Source organism: Sinocyclocheilus anshuiensis, unplaced genomic scaffold (assembly GCF_001515605.1).
Source record: "Sinocyclocheilus anshuiensis isolate Anshui unplaced genomic scaffold, SAMN03320099.WGS_v1.1 scaffold475, whole genome shotgun sequence".
Lineage (NCBI taxonomy): Eukaryota > Metazoa > Chordata > Actinopteri > Cypriniformes > Cyprinidae > Sinocyclocheilus > Sinocyclocheilus anshuiensis.
In genome coordinates this window covers 609,021-635,477 of record NW_015549650.1, presented here as the reverse complement: position 1 = coordinate 635,477, position 26,457 = coordinate 609,021, and the positions used below count along the sequence as shown (strand labels likewise).

The following is a 26,457-nucleotide window of genomic DNA, read 5'->3' as shown; positions in this document are numbered from 1 at the left end:
AATTTTTTTTTTTTACACAGTTCATAAATATATACATTTATGTATATAAACACATTTATATTTATATTCACCAGTAATGAAAGAGATAGTGTGTGTGCTAAATGCTAAATGTTATTTATTTATTGTAAACCATACTATTATCATTATTATAAGTAAATAAACTAGTACAGTGTGTTGACTAAAACAAGTGAATGAATTAATAATTTGGGGGAACAAATTCTTAGTTTGTAGCCATTATAGCTTTTATTAATTTATTTACATTTTTATCTAACAACACTGTTTGCTAAATTCTTCCTAGAAAGACAGAACTTCACTGACAGTTTGAAAGCTGAACTGAAACAGTCTTACAAGTTAATTGCAGTTCTATTAATGAACAGAAAAGATATGACAGATACATGTGAAACTATTCACGTAACACTCCACTCACAAATACTGCATGAAAAATACTCACTATTGTAAAAATAAACCTAGAACTTCCGTATCCTATGTAATCCCCATGAAGGACGGATTTCAATGAACTTGTCGCAATCATCATGGAATAGTCTTCTACGCAAAGAACACACACGATACTGACTGAGAACTTGGCCCAAAAACGTATAGAATCAAGCTGTCCAGCTTTTGGAAGTCTTCACAATTGCAGTGTGCCTAAATGCTACATAGCCAGCTTATTAGATTTGTCAACAGAGCCATGTACTGTACTGTATGTAACAGATTAAATAATGTGATTAATAAATTATACCATGCGCCATGGATCAGGTGACTGTGCAACTAGCCGCACATATTCTCAGGATTTTGTCCGCTTTGGTTTCAGACTGTTTTATGCCAAGAACTTATATATTTTAAGCCTCCTAATTGCACATTCAACATGTATTCTTTCACTTGCATTTCTATCCAAACTCTTCCTCTTTCACTTTTGCTCCTTCGTATGGGAAAAATAGAGCTATTGCTGTGTGCAATCATCAGGTTATTCAGACATGCCAGCTGAGCGAACATCATTTGTGAACATCTTAACCTCGCACTGCAAAAAAAAAAAAAAACAGGTATTGTTATGAAAAGACGTGCACAGGCTCTTGAAGAAGCCTTTCTCATCACAGGCCACCAGCAGTCATAAACACCTAAATGGCCTTATTAAAAAAAAGTCTATAAAGCGTTTGAACATATGGTTGCTGTTATTTCTATTAAGACAAGGACACAGCAGTGAGACAAACTGAAGGCCGCATGAATCGGACTATAAATAACATCACATGACACATATGGAGTTTTCAAAACAACCAAGATTCAAACACACCCATACTTTTGTGATTTTTATTTATTCAATTGTCACTGCATTACAAAAAAAAAAAAAAGTTTTAATTACTGATGTTGAAGTGAATGATATAAGGCATTTATCACATACTGTAAAAGTAACAACCCTCTGTACCTACAGTTTAAAAAAAACCTTCACCAGCATTATATATGACTCCCCAGTATAAAAGTTGTGTATCAAATGCCCACATCTGATATGGCTTTTTGTTAAGTAAACATCAAATGGGCAAAAACACCATCTGATCAAAAAAGCATCTAATAATTGTGTTTGACTGTTAAAAAGCCAGAAAAACACTGTTTATTTACCTGAACATTCTGTGCAAATGGTCATCTTTCTCTTCCCACGTTTCATCGCCGTCATCCATTCATAAAACGTACATATGAACAACATATCTGTAAACATCAGTTTTTTTTTTTTTGGCAGAATGCATGTGCTGCCCTCCAGCGGCAGAAGCTTAAATGTGCATTATGTGCAACTGCTGCCATTAAGCCCAAAGCTCCAAACCTACCACAAATTTTACACATTAACATTGCAAATTAAAGGATGAATGGCAAACATAAAATCAATTTTATCAGATTAAATATATCGAAGGCAGAATATTACAGCTAATCTAGGTCTGTAATAAAAAAACAAAAAAGGAGTGAATATCAGAGAATGGGTCAAAAACATGCCTGGGTCATATTGCATATTAAAATCAAAAGAAAGAAATAAAGACTTATATTTTGCTTAATAAAACTGAGAAAAATTTAACTTTCTTTTAGGATCAGTATTTACATTAATGGAAATTGAGCACATTACTAAAAAAAAATCTCTGATTTATAGTGCTATATTACGTACATTGTCAAGAATTTATACAACATGGTAGTATTTGTTGCATTGCTTGTACTGGTAATTTACACTGATTTAAAAAAATGTTTTTTTACTATAATAAAAAAAAAAATCACCCCCCGAAAAAATGACAGCAGTTTGGATCAGCAACAAACACCGTAAAACCTACAAAACCAATAAAAAGTGACCCGAGTAACCTTAGAATACAGCAGTCTGTGACGCCCTTAAAGGGTTAGTTCACCCAAAAATGACAATTCTGTCATTAATTACTACAGACTTTTATATAAAATAAAAAAATACTTTTTTGCGCAAAGAAAACAAAAATAACGACTTTATTCCACATTTTCGTCTCTACTGCATCACTTGTGGACGCGCGTTCACGACAGTATCATGACGCGAGCGTGTGACGGCGCTGACCCAGATCCGGCGTGATGACGTTATTTTTGTTTTCTTTGTGCAAAAAAGTATTCTCGTAGCTTCGCAGCTTTACAGTTGAACCACTGATGTCACACGGACTACTTTGTCGATCATCTTGGTACTTTTCTGGACCTTGAACGTGGTAGTTACCTTGCTGTCTATGGGAGGGTCAGAGAGCGCTCAGATTTCATCAAAAATATCTTAAATTGTGTTCCGAAGATGAACGAAGGGCTTACGGGTTTGGAACAACATGAGGGTGAGTAATTTATGACAGAATTGTCATTTTTTGGTGCACTAACCCTTTAAATCTTCACTAGATTGTTCCAGCATCAACATTTAAAACAAAGGAATTGAATGTGCAATTGCTTAAAAAGATAGTGTAATCAGGAAAGATTTCAACACGGTTTCAAATACAGAATGAATTCTTGTCTTCTCTTGCTCAGTGATCCCACACGAGGTCTGGTGTTGCCCACCTCTATGATCTGCTGGGCACTGGAGGGTAATAGACCGGCACGGAGTGATCACACACACTGAGATCTGACTGGCCACCGACAAGCACTTCGGGGATGGCATTGCTCCAGATTTCTTTGGTTGACTTTTCGCAATCGATCAGCTGGAAATCCCTGTCAACGCAGAGCTCTATTTGGCCCAAAGTCTGAACCTGGCCTCCCTGAGAAATACAGTAAGAAATGAGATTTCACCTTAGCAAAACTGATGGCAAACTGTGGTCACTGTGCATCTAACTGTTGCCCTGAGCAGATCAGTCCCACCATGTATCAAATCAAGAGGAAATCAAAGTGGACACCATTTACTTTACTAAAGGAATATGTTAGATTCGACACAAGTTATGTTCAACTGACAGCATGTTGCACTAGAAAAAAAATTACTTAATAATAATAATAATAATAACAATAACTGAAAGTGTCTGTTAAATTCATGAATGTAAATTATGTTGATTACCACAAACTTGGCTTGACTTGGCTCTTATTTTCTTAAAAAAAAAAAAGTAAAAGGTACTTACACTGGGAACATTTTTTGAAGACTTAAAAGCAGAAATATGAAGCTTATAGATTTTTTTTTTTTATTATATATATATATATAAAGTGAGCTGTAAAGTTATTTAAGTTTTCATGGCAACAAATTTGTAAAGCTTGATATAACTTTCTGTAAAAAAAAAAAAAAAAGGTTGTGTGATGTTTTCACACTAAAATCATACTACATACTACCACTGAACCACCTTATGTTTACACATCAAACCCACTGACTTCCATTGTAAATGCCTCACTGTAACATAGATATTTGCCTTATTTCCCACAAAGGTTGGTCAGAATACTCTGTCCGTCTTCATTCATACCTTTCCTGGATGGACGCACTGAATCTTAGGCTTCACCCCGAAAAAGCTGGTAATGGCTGTCTCCACCTGATCCAGCTAAAATAAACGGGAAATATGACACATTCACTCACACGTGCCTATAATCACAAGATTCTTGTTTACTGCAGCCCAAAAATAGAGAAGTTGAATAAACGCAACTAATGAATGCAAGAAGTCAGTTTGTGTCTGTTGAAATGCTGATGTTTGTTGGGCAATAATAACGCACGCTGCGGTTTAGGAAAATACTTTGAGGCCTTTTATTAGATGGATGACACATTTTGGGAATTTTTTTATCTGATCATTATTTCAATTATACAAAGTTGTGGAATCACTGACAGGAACAGAAAACAGCAGGCTGGACCATTACAGTAAACACACTCCATCACAACCCTAGCTGCTGTTATATATATATATATATATATAATGCAACTGTTTATATAAAAAAAATAGCAACTGCAAAGCAATACCTGCTCTGCCTCTCAGGTCAAAGGTCATAGTAAAATACCTGCATCATTTACAGAGGACCACATATAATCCAGATAAAGCAGGGAAGACAATTAAACTACTTACTGTGTAGTACTCCTCAGAGGGGACGATTTTGTTGTTCTTTAAAACACTGAAAACACAAAAGACTCATGAGGAAATCAACTAGGGCTTAGTGGTATGATGCTATTGCTAACACATTTCTGTGAGATAGCAGAAATGTGTCAACCGGTAGTGTTTATACCATTGTACCTATAACCGTGCAGCCATTATAGGCGGGACTGCTTTAATTTACTTGCTGTATAAAGTGAGTAAACAAGGAGTAATGCGGAAATCCAAACTGGGACATGTCCTAAACTTGTTATTAATGCGTGTTGTAATAAATATGAATCGCTTGTCGAGTAGCATTATAATTTGGCACAGTAAAGAGATAGTTCAACCAAAAATGAAAACTCTGTCATCATGTACTCAACCTCAAGTCGTTCCAAACCTGTATGAATTTCTTTCTCCTGCTGAACACAAAAGAAGATAATTTGAAGAACGTTGGTAACCAAACAGTTGCTGGTAGTCACTGACTTCCATAGAATAGGGGGGAAATTCAATGAGTAAATGATGACAATTTTCATTTCAGAGTGAACTATCCATTTAATATAGAATTTAAATTGATGTGCATCACAGTTGTGCATAGAAGTGCTATTTTACAAAAGCTTTGAATGAGGCTTCAATCAGAATTTTGAGTCAGAAATATAATAGTTTTATAATATTAGTCTTACTGTTTTGATTTCTTTTTTAACTGCAGTGTTACATAATGTCTGTATGTGATGAAACAGCTATCATTTATAAATACTCTCATCTTTTGCTTTGCATCGATCAACTTTACTTTAACACAACTCCCTAATGTACTGAAAGCCACAAAATCAGGTTTTACATGACACAAGAACCACTGAAAAACAAGAACTTACCTATTAAGGTCATACTTAAGGTTTAGCTCGAGAGCTTTGCTAAAGTATTTGTGTTGACTGTTTAGAGAATCAGCTTTTGCAGCACAGGTTCCATGTTTTATCCATTCATATTGCCTAGGCACAATTAAAAGCGCACAATAAAAAGTCCATTATTTAGTGCAATCAATCGATCGAAAAATAAATGTGCAAGTTTTTGACATACCAAAATTTTGGGGAAGAAGGTGCTAGCAGATCCGGCCAGTATTTTTCCATTTCTGGTATTAAGTCCTGCAAGACATGCACATACAACATATCAAGCACATGTGCATCAAATTAAAATATATGACATCCAACAGGGCGAGCAAGGCAAGCAAACTACCTCAATCAAACTGGCATTAAAATGCCAGGATGTATTGCACCTCATGCCAGTGTTGGGCCTGCAACAACAACAAACATTTTCTTCAAATACTTCTACTGACATTAATTACAATCATCCTTACAATCACTGGCATTGCCATCCTTATCGGATGATTTTTAAGATCACATGACAACCCCTAATATCACGCATTTAATAAACTCAGATGATGATCACAATTAGTGCATATTAAATAATAAGCCCGTACTCATTACATGCACCTCAAAATAGGAAAGTGTTGTACTTTAACAAGCATTAAGAATAAAATTGGTCTCCATAAACATACCACAATCCATTCTGATTTCTCTCAACATGGGGACAGGAGAGCTGTCAATCAATAAATTGAAAAAAAAAAAAGGTAACTTGCATTACTTATTTGAAAAAGTAACTCAGATATTCTCTTGTAAATTAAAAAGTAATGCGTTACTTTACTAGTTACTTGAAAAAAGTAATCTGATTACGTAACTTGCATTACTTTTATTACCCCCAACACTGTTCATGACATATTTCAGTGTAGTCAGTTTCCTGACTCTTATGAGCCGGTTCTTTCTAGTTGATCAAAACTACCTGAATTAATCAGGAATTGTGACAAGAACTGTTTAGTGTGTTTTGTTAACATTGCTTTAAAAATTAATTAAAAAGTCTGTTAACACTCCTGTTTTACACCTGTATTGTTCCCCCCCCCCTTTCAAACGTCTTGTATATAATATTTACTCTGTAACCTAAAGTGTATCTTGTTCAATAAACACGGGAAAATACAAACATATGAGGCTATGCACAATATTGATTGTCTGGCTACTAATGCGCCCCAACTTAAAACTCATCAATATGTATAAACAGATGTAGTTGAATGACATACCGAGGATGGGCAAAGGCTGTTGGACAGAAATATCCAACACAAAGAATGGCAGCAACTGCAATGAATCTCATTCTTCCAGACGGTGCAAGTCCGTTCATCTTACCGAGAACAAAAGGAGAATATATCAACGTTCACAATCGTACATTGTAAAAAAAAACACATCTATAAGACAGTCACAGCACAGAAAATAACACAAAGCTGCGGCCAAAAGTAACATAATCAAATGTGAGGGGAAAAAAAACTTGAACAAACAAACTTACGTTAAGACGTCAAGTTACCTGTTTTAGTCTGATATACCCGTTCAATTTACATACAGTTTTTACGTCCTCATAGTAACAGAGAGGGTTGGTTTTAAACGTTTTATTCAGTCTGGGTGTAAGTCTTCAGGTAGGACTGCCCAGTCACTATCTTTCCGAAACACTGTGCGGTCGAGTCACTTCAGAGCCACTTCCTTTCCTGCCAGACACACACTGCGGCCTCTGAGCACTGATCGTGTTTACAGCGTGAGCTCACAGCTGCGCATGCGCGGTCAAGTCATGTGACAAACGGCAATTTATGACATATGAAAGTTGTTTATGCAGATTAAGCTGAAATGTTACAACCACGAACTTTTCTAATGTCATTGGTACAGTTCCTTCTGGTAAATGTTGTATGCACGGGATTCTTCTGCATTGCCACTTTTTGATTTACTTAAAACTTAATAAAATTTGTCATTAGACTTTAGTATTATTTGTTGCTGTACAACAAAGTATTTACGTGAATTATTAATGCACCTTATTTAGCTTTTTTGTTTCTTGTGACTATTTTTTCTTTCACCCCTCATGAACTGGAAATCTTCAAACTTACTTTTTTTTTGTTTGTTTAGTATTTTGTGGTAATGCTAGATTTCTGTAAATACATGAATACACTATCCTCTCTTACTGGCTGTGCCTCCATTCATACCTGCAAGAACGAGTTTACGCATCTTGAAAATCTACACACATTAATTTTAATGTTGTGGGTTTAAAATAAAATGAAATTAAATAAAAATACAGATTAAAGCGCTGTTGTTATTTGTGTAATACCGTTGGGTGCCGCTACTCGCTCAAACAAATTGATGTTTGTTCTTAGATCACTTCAGGAGCAAGCATTGTATCTAGATCATACATTTTCTGTCTCAAAACATTCTAACATAAAAACAAAACTGTTGTTTAGCAATAACATAAATTAATAAATTAATAAAAAAAAATGTAAAAATTATGGCCAGAGTGCATTTCGTTAATTTCCCACTAATTCAAACCAATTAATATGTATTTACGTTAACACACTATTTCAATATTACAATTTCCGTTCGACTCACCTTAAACTAAACTCTTGTTTTTTTTTTGTTTTGTTTTTTTATAACTCATTCAGTATCTAGCGTCAATTTAAAACGTCTGTCTGGTATCTTAATATCTGTGCGAAATGATGTGGGAAGAAAGTGTAAATGCTATATATAGTTTAATGCCTATCCATAAATGGGATGCGGGAGAGGCAACATTCCGCATGGGTAATATTTTACTTTTCATCAGCTGGTCTCTCAGGCGGGTAGAGGCACATCTACCTCCGCGTCGCGCTCTTGTATTCTGCTGGGGTGAGTATGTCTGGCCCCTTATTTCCACACTTTTCATCTGAAATTATAATGCAGAGTTGTCCTTGTGGAAATACAAAATCGTTCAGGCTGAAGGAACCTTTTGAACTTGACCTTGCTTGGATGTTGATCTATCTTAAATGATGTTTGCTTGAGTGGGAGCAGCACTTGACTTTGAAGGCATTCATAAAAAGTTGCCATTTTAACCAGTTTCAGGGCATTGCGAATATGAGTGAACGAATAACTGGACACACTTTGCCATTGTTTTGCTTGTGGGAAATGTGTCTCTTAAAAGTGACCTTTTGGATGAAATAACCTTTGAAATATTTATCTTCCTCCAGTAATTCTTGATGCATTATGCAAAGTGATTAATTCATTTATTTTTACATGTCGTCTGTCAAATATGTTATTGAAAACTGTGCACAAATATTTCTATGTTTGATATGCACAGTGGATGCGATGTATGGGGGCTTCATATGTGAATGAGATAATGTAATGCTGCATTTGAGTGCATGATTGTTTGTGTAAATATTTATCAAAAAGAAAAGTGGTCGTCTGTCAAATATGTTATTGAAAACTGTGCACAAATATTTCTATGTTTGATATGCACAGTGGATGCGATGTATGTGGGCTTCATATGTGAATGAGATAATGTAATGCTGCATTTGAGTGCATGATTGTTTGTGTAAATATTTATCAAAAAGAAAAGTCAGGAATATGTTCGTGTCCCTTTTCTTCACTTTGTATTGTAGCGTAATTCATTTATCCATATTAGAAGCGAAACATTCATGAGAAGTTGGTTATCTTTCAATATTTCAGTACATTTACAGAATAATAGCTTGTCCTTGTACACTCTAAAAAATGCTGGGTTAAATACAACCCAGTGATGGGTAAAATAGGGACAAACCCAGCAATTGGGTTGTATTTAACCCAGCATTTTTTAGAGTGTATACAGTAGAAATTGCCCTGGAATACTGTACCCATCTCCTTGGACTGTCCGATTTCCCAACCCCCAACCTCTAATTTTAAACTGCCCTAAGGTTTGGCTTCCCTGTGGCCCAAAGCTCCAGAACGCCCCCTCCTCTTCATCTCCGCAAACAGGTCCTAACACCTAAATCACATCAGGAGTAGACCGTACTCTGCTCAATTTACTACAAACTATCCCAAATAACATCAATCACTGAAATAGGAAATTGAGAACAGTAATATGCATCTATCAATGAATGCATTTTGTCTCGTCTTGTGTGCAAAGACACTGCATGTTTTTGTTCCAGGTTTTGTTCTTGGGGTTGCCCAATATGGCTGCAGTTGTTACCAGACACAAGCATTTCGGTCAAGAATACCTCAGTACTGAGTCTAAATATGTTGTTCGGGAGTACTCCAGGTAAGCTGAAGAATTACAGCAGCTTAAATCAAGCAAGTTCACGTTTTAATGGAGTGTCGCGGCTAATCATGACGTTCACGGCAATACTAAAGCTACTTGTAATAAAACAGTAATATCATGTATAACATATAATAACATTGTTGGAGCTCTGCTAATACACCATATTACCTACAGTAGATGATCCCTTCATGTCACTACTTTCCTCTGAGTAGCTGACATGAGATACTTTAGGAAGTTGACATGGCCTGCAGTGTGACACGCTGTACTCCGTGTAAAACGCTTTTCTAATTATGCATGCGGCTTATGTGACCTCATATTAGTGAGAGAGGGACCACAGGCTACATTTATCACACTGCAGGACCATTTCAAATAAACTGAAAGGAAGGCAAAAAGTGATTAAAACGGTAAACAACTGAAAAGAAATGGTGATCAGTTTTAGGGCCTGAAGTATATACTTTAACTTGACCAGTCATATTTAATGCACAGGACGGCAAATACCCAGATATTGCCTGGAAACATTTTGCTTTCATTAGTACATTTTAGATACATATATTGAGTTTGATAAGCTTTGTCATTAAATTGGTTGTTTAAGGATGAGAACGTGGTATGGTAATTATATATGGTTATTATATATAGTTATTTTTGTTCATTAAAATTAATTAGATAACTTGTCCTTTAAACAAATCTGCTTTTGTTCTGATATATCAAAATATACTAATTTTGATCATTTTAGGGCATTTTATGTTAGTGAAAAAAATAATTCCACACCAAAGCAACATTGTGATGGTGGTAGTTATTGTTTGCCCTCTGAGGGGTCAAAAGGTCAATATTGTTTTTTTTTTTTTTATTTATTTTTTTTTATTATAGATTAAAACCTATAATAGCTATGCATGTGAACCATGGGTAAAGAGGATCAAATATCAAAGTTAATATATATATTTTTTTCTTTTTTAAAGTTTACTTAAAGAAGTTCACTAAAAGGTGTTGCTTGAAATGCATGAGTTATGATATGCTTTTGTATGTTTGAATGCATGTCAAAATGAATAAACGGATTATTAACCTGAGATGAAATGAAGCGTTGATGATTTCTGATGAAGCCTGTTTCTCTCATGCTGTTTGTATAGAGTTATGCTTTGAGCCCACTGATATCATTTTATTATACACTCTTAGAAAAAAGGCGGTACCCTTTCAAAAGGTATTAATATGTACACTTTAGGTACTAAAACATATTTTTTAAGTAGTAATATGTACTTTTAAAGGGGTACAAAGATGTACCTTTTTACTTTTGTACCTGAGTGTATGAAAATGTGTTTTCAGCTCTGCGGCTGAAGAGGTGAAATATCAATACCAAACACAGAAGAGAATCCAGGGAGTGGTAAAGCCCTTTAAACAATTATTCCTTTCCTTTTAAAAACTTCTTGACATGCAGCTGTTATAGTACTTTCATTAGCCAACATGTACTTTAATGTACTCTAAAGACATTTGTTGTTACCTGTAGTAGGCATCAAGGGTTAAATAGGACTGACTCTATGTAGGACATATATCTTTTCCACAGACTTTTTAATGATTCAACAGCACAATTATTTGTTTGTCTCTTTTCATCAGGTGGAGAAGAAGATGCCTGAGAAATACATCCGTGAGGAGTCCATGATCAGGGGCCCCAAGTTTGTGGTTAGACTGAGGTCCCACACAGTGTATGAAAACAGTGCTATTAAACTTTTCTGCACTGTGGAGGGATATCCCACCCCACAAGTCAAATGGTGAGGCCTGCCATGCTGCACGCTAAGTTCAGTGCAGTTGCTCTCAAATCTCTTCTGAGGTCATACAATGCACTTTGACTTTGAAGTTGCAGTTTTTTCATTTTTTTTTATTTGTAACCATGTATAAAGAAACTCTAAGAAGATTTATTGTTGTTATATGACAAATATTCTACAGGTTCGAGGATGATGTCATCTTGGACATTTCCTCTGGAAAGTACTTTGTGGAGAGCAATGCAGGATTCCATGCCCTCACCATCCTCAAGTAATTTGAACTTTTCTGTGTAATTGTTGGACTTTTAGTGATGCAATGACAGAATGTGGTTTACTGATGATCTGTATTGAACGGAATGAGTGACAAACTTGGGTTGAGTGCTCATTACATGCTTACGTCCTAGTTATTAATTGGCCACAGAAATCAGGAAACTTTAAAAAAAAAAAGAGACTTACAAGCTATTCAACTTTTGAAAAACTTTTGTCTTGCAGCAATCTAAAAAAAAAAAAAGTTTCAGTTCACCTAAAAAAAAATAAAAAAATTGCATATACGTAGATCATGTAGCCTATTTTAGATCCAGTAAGATTTTGCATTGTGACATAATTATATCTTGACCACTAGGTAAATAAAAAAAATAAATACAATAAAATAAATTCCCCCAAAATTTGTAATGCACCTGAATGTTGAATTAATTTTTTTTAATTTTCTTTGCAATTTTCAGAGGTTATTGTCTTTATTTTGTGCCTATAAAATGTAATTTTTTATTTAAATAATGATTGTAATAAACTAGTTCAGAATAATGTAGCATTTTATTTAAATCAGCTAATTAAATTAAAGAAAGTACAACAAATACATAAACAATGTGCAAATAATTCACAATTAAAATAAGGCATCACATTTTTTACAGTAATGAAATTAATAAAAATATGCTTACTTGTCCTAATACTGTCATACATTTTAATGATTCCAAAATATTCTTCATTTTCTCAATGCATTATCTTAAAACATTTTGCGATGCAGTTTGACCCCAAAGGACAAGCTCTTGATAAGTTTCATGACATTCACCCTCTAAAACACAATAAAATGTAACTAACAAGTGAATTTCCACAAAAGGAAGTCATGTCAATGGGATTGCATGTGAACTTTTCCAATTTAGTCCAGGGCCAGTCGGTGCGCCGCCCACGTCTTGAGCTCCTGTCAGCTGTTAATGTCAGAGTGCTGAGTTTGGTGTCATCTGACACTCCGGCGCCTTGCAGAGAGATGACTTTCACTGCTGTCACCCTGTCAGTCCCACAAAAACTCACCCTGGCCCTTATGTCACATTCCTGATGGCTTCTTGCATTCAGAGCCCAAACCTCACAGGTGAAGCTTGGCTTTCCGCAATTCGTCTAAAATGACCAAACCTTTCACTTTTTGACTCACAGCCATTCTCCTCAAGGCCACAGGGGCCGGGGGAGAGGGCTCTAATATAGTACGGTCACTCTGAAGGTCACATTACAGTCGTCTCATTTTCTTGTCCCTTGCATCTCGTGTTTGCTATTCAAGCCTCAGAGCCTCACGTGTTGAGCACGTTTCGAAAACAGGCGCTAGTCTACATTAGCATTTAGTTTGGAGCAATTATCCTCTTGACATTAGAGCATTAGTTAACTGCCAATTTATCAATCATTATGGGGAAGCACTTTATGTGCTTTCCAAATGTCAATTAGGAAATGACTGTGGCATATATCCAATCAAATAACAATCATAGTGATTATTTATTGACTGATTAATTAGTGGAGTGGGTGAAGCGGTGTTGCGATCCAGCCGTGTATTGATTGAAGTTGTAGACACCTGTGAATGAGTTATGTGTGTTTTTTGTAGGTGTGCAACTGATGACACTGCAATGTACACGGCTGTAGCCTCAAACTCGCATGGACAGGCTTCTTCCCAGGCCTCCATCATTGTGAAGAGTAAGACTTTTTCTCCTGTTTTCTGGAATCTAAGCTTATCTAAGCAAGATTTGCTGGAGAACCAAAAAAATGAACTATTAATTACCCAAATTTAGACGATGAATCCTTTCTTTACAAAGTCATTATATACTTTCTATGTTGACTTTTAGGGTGCAAAGAGGAAGAAAAGTCCACTCCTTATTCCTGGATGCCTTACCAGTGTAAGTGTGAAGGGCTCTATTCATTAAAGAGTGAATAAATGATATGATTTGAAAACAAGTCTTGAAAGAAAAGAACTGTTTTGGTGTTTCTCAGATGCCATTTTACCTGAAATCAAGTATACGAAGATTAACATCACCTACACTGAGACGTTTGACGTGACATTTGGAAAAGAAGGCGATAAGGTCACTTTGACCTGCAAGATGACCATTAACCCCAACCTGGCTAACCTTCAGCCTGAGGCGCTGTGGTACAGAGATGGTAGGAACTGGCCATCAAAGGCCAACACAAATAATTTTGTGTGTGTGTGTGTGTAGTGTGGTTAATGTTAATGAAGCCGCAGTCACACTAGACTTTGAGCGTGCGAAATTGCTCATTCTTGACCCTCAACGGTCATGATATGACGCCACATTCTGCAGTGTCTTTTTAAAAACGTACAGTTTATTCAACAGATAACAAATAATAATAAATCCAAAATGTTAAAACATACAATCTACTCCACTTTCCTGCAGTGCTGCGGTTTTAAATTTATGTTCTTGCCGTGATGTTTCGATCTTCTGTTGGTCACACGGTTTCACGTGATATGAACTCGTAGGTCAGAGTTGGAATGCAGCAAAATGTGAAACAACTTCGCATGTGTCACGCTTCCTACTGTGAGGAGCGAGGAACGAGGAGACGGAAAGGAACTCTCGATGATAATACTTTATTTTCTTCACATGGAACAAGGAACACACATGTAGGAAATGGGAAATGACGTTCAGACTCGTCAAACAAACATCGGGCAGACTACAAATTACATACAAGACATAGCGAGGGAGTAAATCAAACACACCTGAATCAAATAAACAAACACAGGTGGAGACTAATGAATTCATAATGAAACAAAGATGACAGGAACATAACCAAATAAGGACAAACAGGAACATACATGTGACATTACTCTCCCCTCCCAGAAGGCGCGTCCCGCGCCGTAACAGTTACGGGGGGACGGGCGCCCTGGAGGCTGGTGCAGGGCAGGAACAAGGTGGAGACGACTTTAATCTTCATAAAGCAGGCAGGAACACACGTATCACATCATTGACGAACAAATACAAATAATAGCAGACCGAAAACTAAGGAACAGACAGGAATAAACTTATAAACACGTGGAATGCAATTAGGGAGAACAGAAACAGGTGTGGAGCTAATTAATCAAATCATGGAAACTAACTAGGCAGGAATAACGGAAACACAGAAAACAAAAACAAAACTGACCATAAACATGACATTACTCCCCCCCTCCCGGAAGGCGTGTCCCGCGCCATGACAATAACACCGGGGAGTGGGGGTGGGCGCCCTAAAGGCTGGTGCAAGACAGGGACACGGGAAGGCCTCCAGGGCGGATCAGGGATCTCCGGGAGCCATGGCGGAGCAGGGGACTCAGGAGGCCATGGCGGATCCTCCGTGATCCTCCTCCGCTCTGGAGGAGCTGACTCTGGAGGGTGCTCTGGAGGTGCAGGGCTGGCTAACTCGGGGGAATCAGGAGACGAAGGAGGGCTGGACGGGACCAGCGGAGACGAAGGAGCCTCAGGGGACGATAGAGAGCTGGACGGGACCAGCGGAGACGAAGCAGAACTTTCTGGAGCGGATTCTGGGGTGAGGATAGGAGCCAAGAACTCTGGAGGTAGCGCCATGTCCAAGAGCGCTGAGTCATTGGCGGCCAGCGGGCTTGACGGCGAGCTGGTTCTGGATCGGGGCCAGACGCTGTCCAGACACCGGAGGATCCCTTCCCTTCAACTTAGTCCAGTGGTGTCTGGGAGGTCCACGGGGCAATGGTAATTAGCCCTGATCCAGAACAGAGAGTTGAGCGTCACGTCGTCTAACGCCGTACTCGCGGTGATCCCGCAGAACTCCCACGCATACTCCAAAAACGGGAGATCCAGGCGAGCTAGGGTGGCGAACCGAGCGGCAACTTCCATAGCCGCGGGGAGAAACTGGGAAAACAAAAAACTTTCAACAAACGAAAACAAAACGGGGAGAAGGGGCGCCGCTTACTATTTTGTTAGGTTTGGAATTCTGTCTAGGTCAAGTCTTCTGTCACGCTTCCAACTGTGAGGAGCGAGGAACGAGGAGACGGAAAGGACCTCTCGATGATAATACTTTATTTTCTTCACATGGAACAAGGAACACACACGTAGGAAACGGGAAATGACATTCAGCCTCGACAAAGAAACATCGGGCAGACTACACATTACATACAAGACATAACGAGGGAGTAAATCAAACACACCTGAATCAAATAAACGAAACACAGGTGGAGACTAATGAACTCATAATGAAACAAAGATGACAGGAACATAACCAAATAAGGACAAACAGGAACATACACGTGACAGCATGAGCTTGTGTTTCCGCTCTCCCGCACATTCACATGCGTATGAATGGAAGCCAATGGAACGAAAAGTGTAGTGTGACCGACCCTACAGAGATTTATACAAGCTGCTGAATATGAAATGAACGGTCATTTTTGTGCACCAAAAATTATGTGAAAAAAAAGGACTTTTCAATCCCCTATTATCTATTAATTAGAAAGCAGATGTTCCGCCCCAAATGCATATCATTGGTTGAGCTAGTGTTTTATGATGGCTGCTTAAACAAACAGATTGCTATTCCATTTTATGCAGCTACTGACGCAGAAATTACGCATTTTGCCTATATGCAATAATGTATATACTGCACTAAAGTTAAAATGCTTTTCATTTAGCCATTAGAGTAGTTTCACATATGCGAGTATGACAGTGTTAAGAATCATAACTCTGATTTAATGATTTGTATGTGTCATCACTCAAAAATGTTCATGGAAGTTCACAAAAAGTGGATGCTTTCTTGTATTAAAATATTTGAATAAAATTTATTTAGGTGATTATCACTATTTATTGTTATTTTAATATTTATTCTACATTTGTAATGCATTGTACTTCTTCAAATGCATAAATAATGCGATATAGTTAGTCTGAAATACATTTCTTGCTGTATTTTACATGACTATACAACCAATGACAGCTGCATTTATTTATTGTGGCATTCACCCCGGTCATATATTAATTTTCGGGTTGTTCTGTAGGTGTGTGTTTTGCAGTCGAGTCATGCACAGAACAAAATGGCTTTTTATGTCCATTTGTATGACTCATTTCACTCCAATCTCATTTCCCGAATCATCAGATTACACTTTCCAGATCTGCAGTCTATTCTACAAAAGAAATAGTTTCATTTGCTCCCCTCTCATACCCCATGTTGTTTTTTTGGGCCCTCCAGAGCATCTCCTGAAAGAGTCCAGGTGGGTGAAAATAGAGTCTGGCGGAGGTGTTGCCAAGCTCACGCTTACTCAACTCGCTAAGGATGATGAGGGTCTTTACACCCTCCGCATGGTGACCAAGGGAGGCGATGCGGTCCACAGGGCTTACGTCTTCGTTGATGGTAAACTTTTCCAAGGCTTGTTGAAAGTCTTATGTGATTCTTTTGCTGGCCTTTAAAGGTCTGGATTAGCATAATTCATCTCATATAGCGCATACATCTGTTTCGGAGTGATTCCCTCTGCGAATCAGTGGTGTGTAGGAGTCATCATGTTTTGTCTTGGCAGATGGTCCACCTCCAGTTCCTCAAGCTCCCGGAGCCCCAATGGACATTAAGATCCATGATGCAAATAGAGATTATGTCATTGTGTCCTGGAAACCTCCTAACACCACCACTGAAGGCCCCATCGTTGGATACTTTGTTGACAGGTGACTGCGCTGACTAAGGTGTCTTCCCAGTGGGAGTTGTTTTATGGAATACATTTATGCAAGTTATTTGATACAGTGGCCTCAAGAAATATTTGGACGCTTCACACTTTAAAATGTCTGAATGTCATGGCATTAGATAAAAAATTGTCAAATATCTGCTAGATGTTTTTTTTCCTAGCTTAACTTTTACTGAGCCAGGTTTTCATTTACATTTAACAAACTGGTTTTGTCACAATACTTTTATCTTGATTTTGTGCACTCAACATGAATTCACTAAACAGTTGCACTAGCTTAGCATGCAGCTTTTCATCGCAAAACTGTTCATCTTATCCACATACCACCTGCAATATAATCAGGTGCTAAATGCGCTAGAACAGCCTACTGAGAGTTTTTAAATAAAGTCACTGTCAGTCTTTTCATTGCAAACTGGACTTCTTTCTATGCAAATGAGGATTATTATGGAATCTACCTGATTGACAAATGTTAACGTAATGTGTCCGATGCAATTAACCTGCCACCCACAGAAACTAGTCGGTAAATGAAATCGAAAGGGATGTTGGATATGATATTTTAGAGATTTTTATATGCAATATTTATTAGAAACCATTTAAGATATCAAGATTTTTTTTACATACAGTACATCCCCTTCCGGAAATGACCAGCAAATTACTTTTTAGAGATCATATCATGGAAATGACCTTTTAAGAAATATTGGTAAATCAGTTTTGGCAATTTTCCCAAGATGAGTTGTTGTAACATTACCGGTAAATTACTGTTTTGAAACTGCTGTTTATAGTAAGGGGCGTTCATAGAGAAATCATTCCACTTCTCTGCTTTTTAATCGTTTTACTATGCAAAAGGCACTAAACAGACGTCTTTGTCCATTGCGCCGTACTCTTGGCGTTTTCCGCATCTCACGCATGTGTGCAGTTTTTAAAAGTGCATCCCGGAACTCTGCATTACTTCCTTTCATCACCCTGTGCACCGTTTTTAATAGCAAAAATGTATGTTTGACAGGCCCCACCTATATTTGCCTTGTCGCAAATATCTGTTTGTGGGCCCAAAAAAGGATGCTGTCAATTCTCAGTTGCTTTCACCCTATACTCTGTGTTTTGTTGTTTAAAAACGTCCTTTTATGCAGTATTTTGCTTAAAAATGCTTGTGCTATGTTTCTTTAAAATAAATTTGGGTTTTGTTGACTAAGACAAAGTGTGCTCAAAGCCTACAGTTTTAAGTGTGCTTTAAGTGTTACATTCAAGTTGCTTAATTGTAGGTTCTCTGTAATACAAAAGAAAGTTTGTTGTCCCTTCCAATGAAGCTACTTAGAAAATTGCTTACCAACACATATTCTTTGCATTGGCTAATAGACGCTGTGATTAGTTTGTTCCCTGTCACTTTGAGCTGCATTAGTATCGAGCTGAAATGTACTCTAGTCGGACAGTAATCAGACTGTTAAGTGATGCATGGATCTGCAATTACGTATGAATGCTCCTTGGCTCATATCATCTCCTCGGAATGCAAAAGTGGGAAGTATCATCTCCTCTTTCACAGCAGTGTGGAAGTAATGATAGGATAATCTTGACTACTGTCCATATTCATTGTTGTTCATGTTTTTTCTTTAACTCTTGTTGGGCAGATGTGAAGTTGGAACAGAGAACTGGGTGCAGTGTAACGACTCCCCTGCGAAGAGCTGCAAATATCCCGTGCAGGGCCTGTTTGAGGGACACTCTTATTACTTTCGCGTACGTGCCATCAACTCTCGAGGCATTGGCAGACCCTCCAGAATGTCTGAGCCCATTGCTTCTCTGGACCCTACAGAGTTTGAGAGACTTCATGGTGAGCAAAACGAAGTCCTCGTGAAGTTACATTTAGTGATCAACACTGTATGTATTAATAATGTACTGCTGTTTGTTTCAACAGCCACAAAACTTGGTGGAAGACTTGACATTGTGACTTACTATGATGACCTTGAAGGTACTTTATAGTTGGATTTATTTACTGAAAAAATTGGTCAAATTTAAAAGTTTGATTTCAATGCATGTTAAAACCATGGAAATGAATATAATCTTTAAAAATAATGGAAAAGTCATGGACATTTCTATAATAATAATAAAAAAAATGGCAAGATATGACAAGTTCTAAAATATTTAATAGAGTATAAATTACTTTTTGTTGATGCAGTCTCTATAAAATTGTTTATTATATTATATTATATTATATTAAAAAATTATATTTTAGCCGTACACAGTAATCACAAACTGAATAAGCATGGAAATTCTTTAGTCAAAACAAATGTGAGCTTTACATTTAGTTCTGATATTAAACATGCACTAAGTAAAATAATGAGGTTTGCCTAAAATGAATAGTACTTTTGAGCAGGGCTGTCAATTTAATCAAAATCACAAACAAAACTCCTTATTTATTATATATGCATTCAAAATGCATTCATTTCTTGACAATCAATGGCTAATGGCTAAATTACTACATTATAGTGACGATTGCATGTATATGGCTTCGTCCCGGTTGCTCACTATCATAGGGTAAAAATGTCCATCCTTCAGTGCCCTTCAAGAGCTCAAAAATGACATCTGGAAATCCCCTTTACTGCATCCTTAAATATTGTGGGGTGGATCTGCCTTAAAATGTTCTTCCTTTTGTCACTCAGTCAAGTTTGTGTGTCTTTACATTGGCATTATGTATTAGATGACAGCAGCTGTCACTTCGTGCTTTCCCCCCTATTCTTTTCATGCTTTTTGCTTTCAAAATTAGCAATAATTATCTAGCCCATAATTGGTTCTCTTCTGAGAGGTACTGATTAGTTTTTGATGAGAATTCCATCAGGAAGGGAACGCACAGACATCTGTGGTTCTTTTTCAAGTTGAAATGAACACATCAACCAGTGTCACCCATGTGCATGCATATGTGTATGTGTGTGTATATAGCAGCGGCAAAGATGATATTCACATATCAGTCCATGATGTTAAACTTGATTTTAATGCTAGTGAAATTGCTAGGATATTTCCTAGTGTGTGTAAATGTGTGTGTATTGGTGTGTGGGTATGTGTTCAGGGTAGAAACAGTAATTCTGTTTGATGTGCTTTGCCTGCAGCCGAGGGAAAAGCTCCAGGAACTCCCTCTAAAGTCTGTGCTTCAGAGACGGACCGAACATATGTTGTGCTCAGTTGGGTCCCTCCAGTCTACCATAACAAAGCCCCCATGTGGTATTACATTGAGAAGGTTAGTTTCAGCTCACTGCCAGACGTTAACCCAGCCGAATAGTCACAAACTTTGTTTCAGCAGTTTACTTTTCTTCTTATGTCACCTTTTATCCATTAAGAAACACCTACAGTGTAAGAATGTTTAAGAAGAATATTTTTAAATTAGTTTTTGTTTTGCATTAAATGATGCAGCACAGCCCACAGGAACAATTTATTTCTCAGAAGTTAATCTTTCATAGCTTAGAGATAGCTCATATTGTTGTTTTAATTATATATTTTAAAACAAAATTATGTTTTAACAATGCCATTTTTTGTTTCATTCCAATAACTGATATCTAAGACCCATTTTTTTTGTTTATTATTTCAGGTTTTTGACACAATAATAACTAAATATTACACTACAAGCATATTATTATTATTATTAGTAGTAGTAGTATTATATTAATGCAATAATAATAATAATAGTCATGCAAAGTTGTGTGCTGATCCAAAGGGTTGCAAATGTATTTTTTTATTTGTTTTCAGTTGTTTAATTGTTAAGCATCAATTTCTACAAGTTTTTTGACTTATTAATAAGAATAGCTGAAATGTTAATTATGCAAACAAAGCATTCAAAAAGTTAATTTTCTGTCATTTTATTTAATCTGTTGTCCCAATATTAAATGAACGGAGTTCTCAGTTATTTCAGTTATCAGGTTGTCTCAGATGTTCCTTCTAAAAATAAAAACAAAATGAAATGTGTTGTGTTGTGTTTGCATACTTTGGGGTTGTGGCAAATCCATTGTCAGTCTTTGGCTCTGTTTAATATTTTTTTAATAATTTAATAACTGTCAAGGAGAGAAAGCTGTGATTTTTTAAAACTTTTTTTTGTGAGAGGTTAAAGCGGTCAGTCATAATTTCCCACACAATACATATTTGTGTAATAGTGTGTTTTTATTAACTCTGGACTTTTATAGCTTCAAGTTGGAGCTGGATCCTGGCAGAGAGTGAACACTAAAGTACCCATCAGATCTCCTCGCTATGCCGTCTTCGACCTGCTAGAGGGAAAGGACTATCAGTTCCGTGTGCTATCCGCTAACATGTATGGCGTCAGTGAGCCTTCTGAGCCCTCCAGTACTGTAACAACCCTGCAACTGAAGGGTAAATGCCCTGAAAAGGCATGTCACAGAAAGGCCAATGTGCCTATGATGTATTTCACTTAAGATATTGACATGTTGAAATGCATATGAAATGGCATATAGATCTTTGAAGTTTGCTCTGACTTTGATGTTGTCATTAAGGCAGTAAGGATTTTTTATCTGCCTTTCTGTAGTGGAACTAATTCATGCATGATAGGTCATCAAGGGATTGATTGGGCTGGTTGGTCAAACCACCCCTGAAATGAAGTTCTGTGTTCATTCAGGTGTGCCCTCGGCTCCTGGACAAGTCATTGCAACCAGAGAGACAGACACTTCTGTTCTAATCCAGTGGGCGCCTCCAAAGGATCCCAATAACCTGATTGGATATTACATTGATTCTTGTGTGAAAGGATCTAAAGACTGGACCTCTGCCAATCACAAGCCCCATAAGCAGACCAGGTATGAGCTTAGTCTAGGTTAAATGATTTGAGGCACTTCCCATGAAAGCATATGAAAATCAGGTCAGAAAAACTCTTAAAACAATATTTAACATGTAAATAAAATATAAAATATAAAATATAAAATAAAATGCCCAGGAATCAATTCAGTCTAGGTGAGCAAGCCATTCTCATTCCCAGGCATCAAAAACTGAAGCAAAAACTGGTCAAACACCTTGTGAGTCAATAAAGATGCTAAAGATACCCCTGTCAGACTCTGTTCCATGTGTTGTGTGTGTCCTGCTCCCCATGTGCCTTCCCATGCCCTTATTTGGTTAGTTTCCTGTTCCTGTCCTGATTAGTTTATTTCATTTGTCCCAGGTGTTTCCCTTGGTTTTATTGCTCCCAGGTGTGTCTCGTCATCCCCTCCTCCTGTGTGTGTGTATAAAATGTGTTCCCAGTCCCAAGTTCTCTGTCCGCTGTTGTACGTCTTCCTGTAAACGTCTTCCTGAGTTCGTCTCCCTTGGTTCCTTGGTGCAAATAAAGTCTTGTCAACATATTCTCCAGCGTCTCCTCGTCCCTCGTGTGTGTGTGCATCGTGACAGAACAGCGGCCCGAACAGTAAGCGGCATCCCTTCCCTGTGTTTGATTTCCGTTTTTTGTAAGTTTTTGTTTTGCCCCTTTCTTCCTGTAAACGTCTTCCTGAGTTCGTCTCCCTTGGTTCCTTGGTGCAAATAAAGTCTTGTCAACATATTCTCCAGCGTCTCCTCGTCCCTCGTGTGTGTGTGCATCGTGACAACCCCTAAGTGCCACTATATTGATGAACTAACAACTACATTGTTTTCAGCAGTGTTGGGGAAAGTCACTTTTAAAAGTAATGCATTACAGTACTGCTTTACTCCCTAAAAATGTAACTAATTGTGTTACTTAGTTACTTTTTATGAAAAGTAATGTGTTACGTTACTTTTTCTCATCTGGGCTGGGCTTGTTTGTTTTTAATATAAAAAGTTCTAATTTTAGCAAATGTAAAAGTCCTTAAGTAAAAGTGACGTGACATGTGGCCAAGCATGGTTACCCATACTAGGAATTAGTGCTCTGTGTTTAACCCATCCTAAGTGCACACACACAGCAGTGAACACACACACACACCGTGAACACACACCCGGAGCAGTGGGCAGCCATTTATGCTGCGGCGCCCGGGGAGCAGTTGGGGGTTCGGTGCCTTGCTCAAGGGCACCTCAGTCGTGGTATTGAAGGTGGAAGAGAGTGCTGTACATTCACTCCCCCCACCTACAATTCCTGCCGGACTTGAGACTCGAACTCGCAACATTTGGGTTACGAGTCCGACTCTCTAACCATTAGGCCATTCTTAGAGCAATTCTTTAAAAGTGAAATGAATAAGCCTCAGGCTGAAGGAAATGTAAATTCACGTCTGTACAGTAGAGGGCACAGCACAAACAGACCTTTCAGTTGTTCTGCCATTCTGGACTGCATGAGGAATATGACGCAGGAGAAGAAAGTCCAGCACTCTTCAGCAATTAAAAAAAATGAAACAAATGTCATGTTTTTCAGTCACACTTTATTTTAAGGTCCAATTCTCGCTATTAACAAACCATTATTTGAATTTTGCCTCAATAAACTCCTAATTTGCTGCTTATTAATAGTTAGTAAGGTAGTTGTTAAGTTTAGGTATTGGGTAGGATTAGGGGTGTAGAATATGGTCATGTAGAATTAATGCTTTATAAGTACTAATGGTAACACTTTACAATAAGGTTCATTAGTTAACAGTAATTAACTGTATTAGTAAGCATGAACAATAGTTCTACAGCATTTATTGATCTTAGTTAATGCTAATTTCAACATTTACTAATACATTATTAAAATCAAAAGCTGTATTTGTTAAGTTATAACAATATAATTGTCATTGGTTGTTATCGCAGAATAACCCCCGACAGGGTGATCAGGATCAGGTCTTGTATCACCCTGAAGGGGGTTATTCTGTGATAACAACCGGCTGGATGTACATTATCCCGCTTATTACACAGCTACTTGCCTCATAAGTAAATAATTAGACACAACATATTGATTTGAGTTGAAATATTTGAACGAAAAGCTTCCATGAACACAGCAGGGGTACAGACATAAATAAATGGAAAGTGCCATAAAGTGCATGATATGGTAATTTACAAAAACAAAAACAAAATGTGATCACAAATTTCAACATGAAATGCCACTGGAAAACCAGAAAGCTTACATCAGCAGTTTGTGTTGCTGACAAGTTTTTTCTGAGGATGCTATTCCCTAAATAATGAAATAGAAACTTCCTCTTTCACTGCCTCATTACTGGGTTCTCACAGGTTTGTTGTGCACGGACTGACCACCGGTGAGACGTATGTCTTCCGCGTTCAAGCCATCAATGAGCTGGGCCTCAGCGACGAATCCCAGGAATCGGCCCCTCTTTCTGTGAGAGCTGCTCTTAGTAAGTCTGCCTCTCACAACCCAGTCTCATTTGATATTCCATCAATAAACCATTTATTTTGATCCCTTTCCTCTTGCCAAACACATTCAAAAGCTGTTTTTCAGCAGGATGTGTTTGTTATTGATAAACCCATGGTGTAGTAAATGACAAAAAGAAAGCCACGCACCAGAAATGGCTCACATGACTTATTTTTAATGACTTTACAACAGGTTGGAACAGGTCTTTATCTTTTATTCATAGGCATTTATTCAGAAAGTTGCCACACAATCACAGCAGAAAAGATTAATTCTAGACATCAAACGTTCTTCTTTAGTATACAGTAGAGCAGAGTGGTGAAATGTTTCAGCCAGTAGAGTTTCTGCTATAGCGTTTATTAAAGCAAGAGACCATAAGAGAATGTGTTACAGTAATTTTACCATGGATAATGCACACACACACATATATATATATATCGTGATATAAAATTATTCATAGTGTAATATAACCATCACACTATGAATATATAAGATATATGGTCATATCACCCACCCCTAGTATTTTTTATTTCGCTTAAACCTTGTACCATTTGCTAAATTGGTTTAATAATTTATACCAAATGAGTCAGAATGTTTTTTCTTTCCGTATCTATGTGGGACACTTAGTCAACAAGTATAAATGATTTCAGCCAGCAGACCATTACATTTTTACAGATCTGGATGATTTGTAGAGCTGTTTGCTTTGTGACTCTTTAGCTTTAGCTAACAGCAATCCTCTGTTTGGACTCAGGGGGACAATTCCATACTCGGAGACTTCAAAAAATGAAACTGAAGATTAAACTTTTTTGTCCCAAGAGTGCAGGCCTGTCTATAGTAAAGAGACAGTCAAAACAGTGATCAGGAAATTAAATTAGATGTTTATTAGATGGAATTAAGCAGCTGTGATGTAGTATAACTCATGTCATACCATTTTTTGCTATGGACATTATTGGTACCTTGTGTGGCTTGAGGAGATTGTTTCATTTACAGTATTTGCCAGTCAAAAACAGGCAAAAAAAACAAAAACAAAAAAAACATGTAGACTTACATTGGTCCAAGGAGTATCAGGGACCATAATAGGAACCTTTTGAACTGCACCAATAGGCACCTAGCAACTACCCCGAACAGCCTAGAAACTGCCTGAAATTCTCTCATAACACCCTAGGATTTTGATAGCAAGTTTTGTATGGGCAACAACCACAACCATTTTCAGAAAATGCAGGCTTTGTTCAAAAACCCAGTGAGCTGCTTGCATAGCCATTATTATCATAGCTTCACTTCTGACATGGAGACTGTCTGCATGATTGTGCTGCTTTCAAAGATATTTTGGTCAGTTGTAAGGTAGCGTGGTATCCTTTGTGTAGAATGCAATCCCATAATGCTTTGAAGTCTGATGGCTGAGAAATTGATTAGAAATATAATTATTTAATTATAAAAAAATATTACTAAATGTAGTTCAGTCTAATTAAAAAGAAACTATTTTATTAATAAACTCTCTATTTAGACTACCATTCAAGTTTGGGATCTGTAAGATTTCTTTCATGTTTTCAAAAGAAGTCTCTTTTGTCTGCATTTATTCGATAAATAATACAGTAAAAACATATATTTTAAAATACAATTTATTCCTGAGATGGCAAATCTGAATTTTAAGCAGCCTTTACACTCGTCTTGTCTTTTACATGATCGTTCAGAAATGATTCTAATACTGTATGCTGATTTGTTGCTCAAAAATATTTCTTATTATTATCAATGCTGAAAACATTTGTGGAATTTGTGGAAACCGTGATACATATTTTCAGATTTTTTGCTGAGTAGAAAGTTCAAAGGAACAGCATTTATTTGAAATAGAAATATCACTTTTGATCAATTTAATGCATCTTTGCTGGATAAAATTATTAAAATATATATATATATATA

At 37.2% G+C, this 26,457-nt stretch overlaps 2 protein-coding genes across 3 annotated transcripts in view; one reads left to right on the top strand and one right to left on the bottom strand.

The window, feature by feature from the left end:
- Nucleotides 1–2,895: 2,895 nt before the first annotated feature.
- Nucleotides 2,896–5,864, bottom strand: LOC107660213 (ribonuclease T2-like). The gene is made up of 6 exons (XM_016449468.1): nt 5,727–5,864; nt 5,571–5,635; nt 5,369–5,482; nt 4,494–4,539; nt 3,906–3,980; nt 2,896–3,221 (listed from the first exon to the last, which is right to left on the bottom strand). Exons 1-6 carry the CDS (start codon nt 5,826–5,828, stop codon nt 3,027–3,029), a joined length of 597 nt encoding a protein of 198 aa, XP_016304954.1. The 5' UTR covers nt 5,829–5,864; the 3' UTR covers nt 2,896–3,026.
- A 2,307-nt stretch (nt 5,865–8,171) lies between these two features.
- Nucleotides 8,172–26,457, top strand: part of LOC107660212 (myomesin-2-like) — a 67,424-nt gene continuing 49,138 nt past the window's right edge. For both annotated transcript variants that reach the window (XR_001630978.1, XM_016449467.1), the window contains exons 1-16: nt 8,172–8,233; nt 9,505–9,614; nt 10,932–10,989; nt 11,220–11,374; nt 11,550–11,636; nt 13,227–13,315; nt 13,465–13,515; nt 13,610–13,774; nt 16,808–16,969; nt 17,133–17,274; nt 18,911–19,110; nt 19,195–19,248; nt 20,384–20,511; nt 21,449–21,632; nt 21,895–22,069; nt 24,405–24,526. Coding sequence is in view for 1 of the 2 variants with exons in the window: in XM_016449467.1 (XP_016304953.1) it covers nt 9,529–9,614; nt 10,932–10,989; nt 11,220–11,374; nt 11,550–11,636; nt 13,227–13,315; nt 13,465–13,515; nt 13,610–13,774; nt 16,808–16,969; nt 17,133–17,274; nt 18,911–19,110; nt 19,195–19,248; nt 20,384–20,511; nt 21,449–21,632; nt 21,895–22,069; nt 24,405–24,526 (1,858 nt within the window). In the remaining variant the exon portion in view is untranslated. The remainder of the gene's footprint in view (nt 8,234–9,504; nt 9,615–10,931; nt 10,990–11,219; nt 11,375–11,549; nt 11,637–13,226; nt 13,316–13,464; nt 13,516–13,609; nt 13,775–16,807; nt 16,970–17,132; nt 17,275–18,910; nt 19,111–19,194; nt 19,249–20,383; nt 20,512–21,448; nt 21,633–21,894; nt 22,070–24,404; nt 24,527–26,457) is intronic.

Coding starts and splice junctions, on each gene's coding strand:
- LOC107660213 (XM_016449468.1), bottom strand. CDS start 5,828: ATGTCAGTAGAAGTATTTGAAGAAAATGTTTGTTGTTGTTGCAGGCCC. Junction 5,483..5,570: donor CCTTCTTCCCCAAAATTTTG/GTATGTCAAAAA, acceptor AATTGTGCCTAG/GCAATATGAATGGATAAAAC. Junction 3,222..3,905: donor AGTGCGTCCATCCAGGAAAG/GTATGAATGAAG, acceptor TGTATTTCTCAG/GGAGGCCAGGTTCAGACTTT.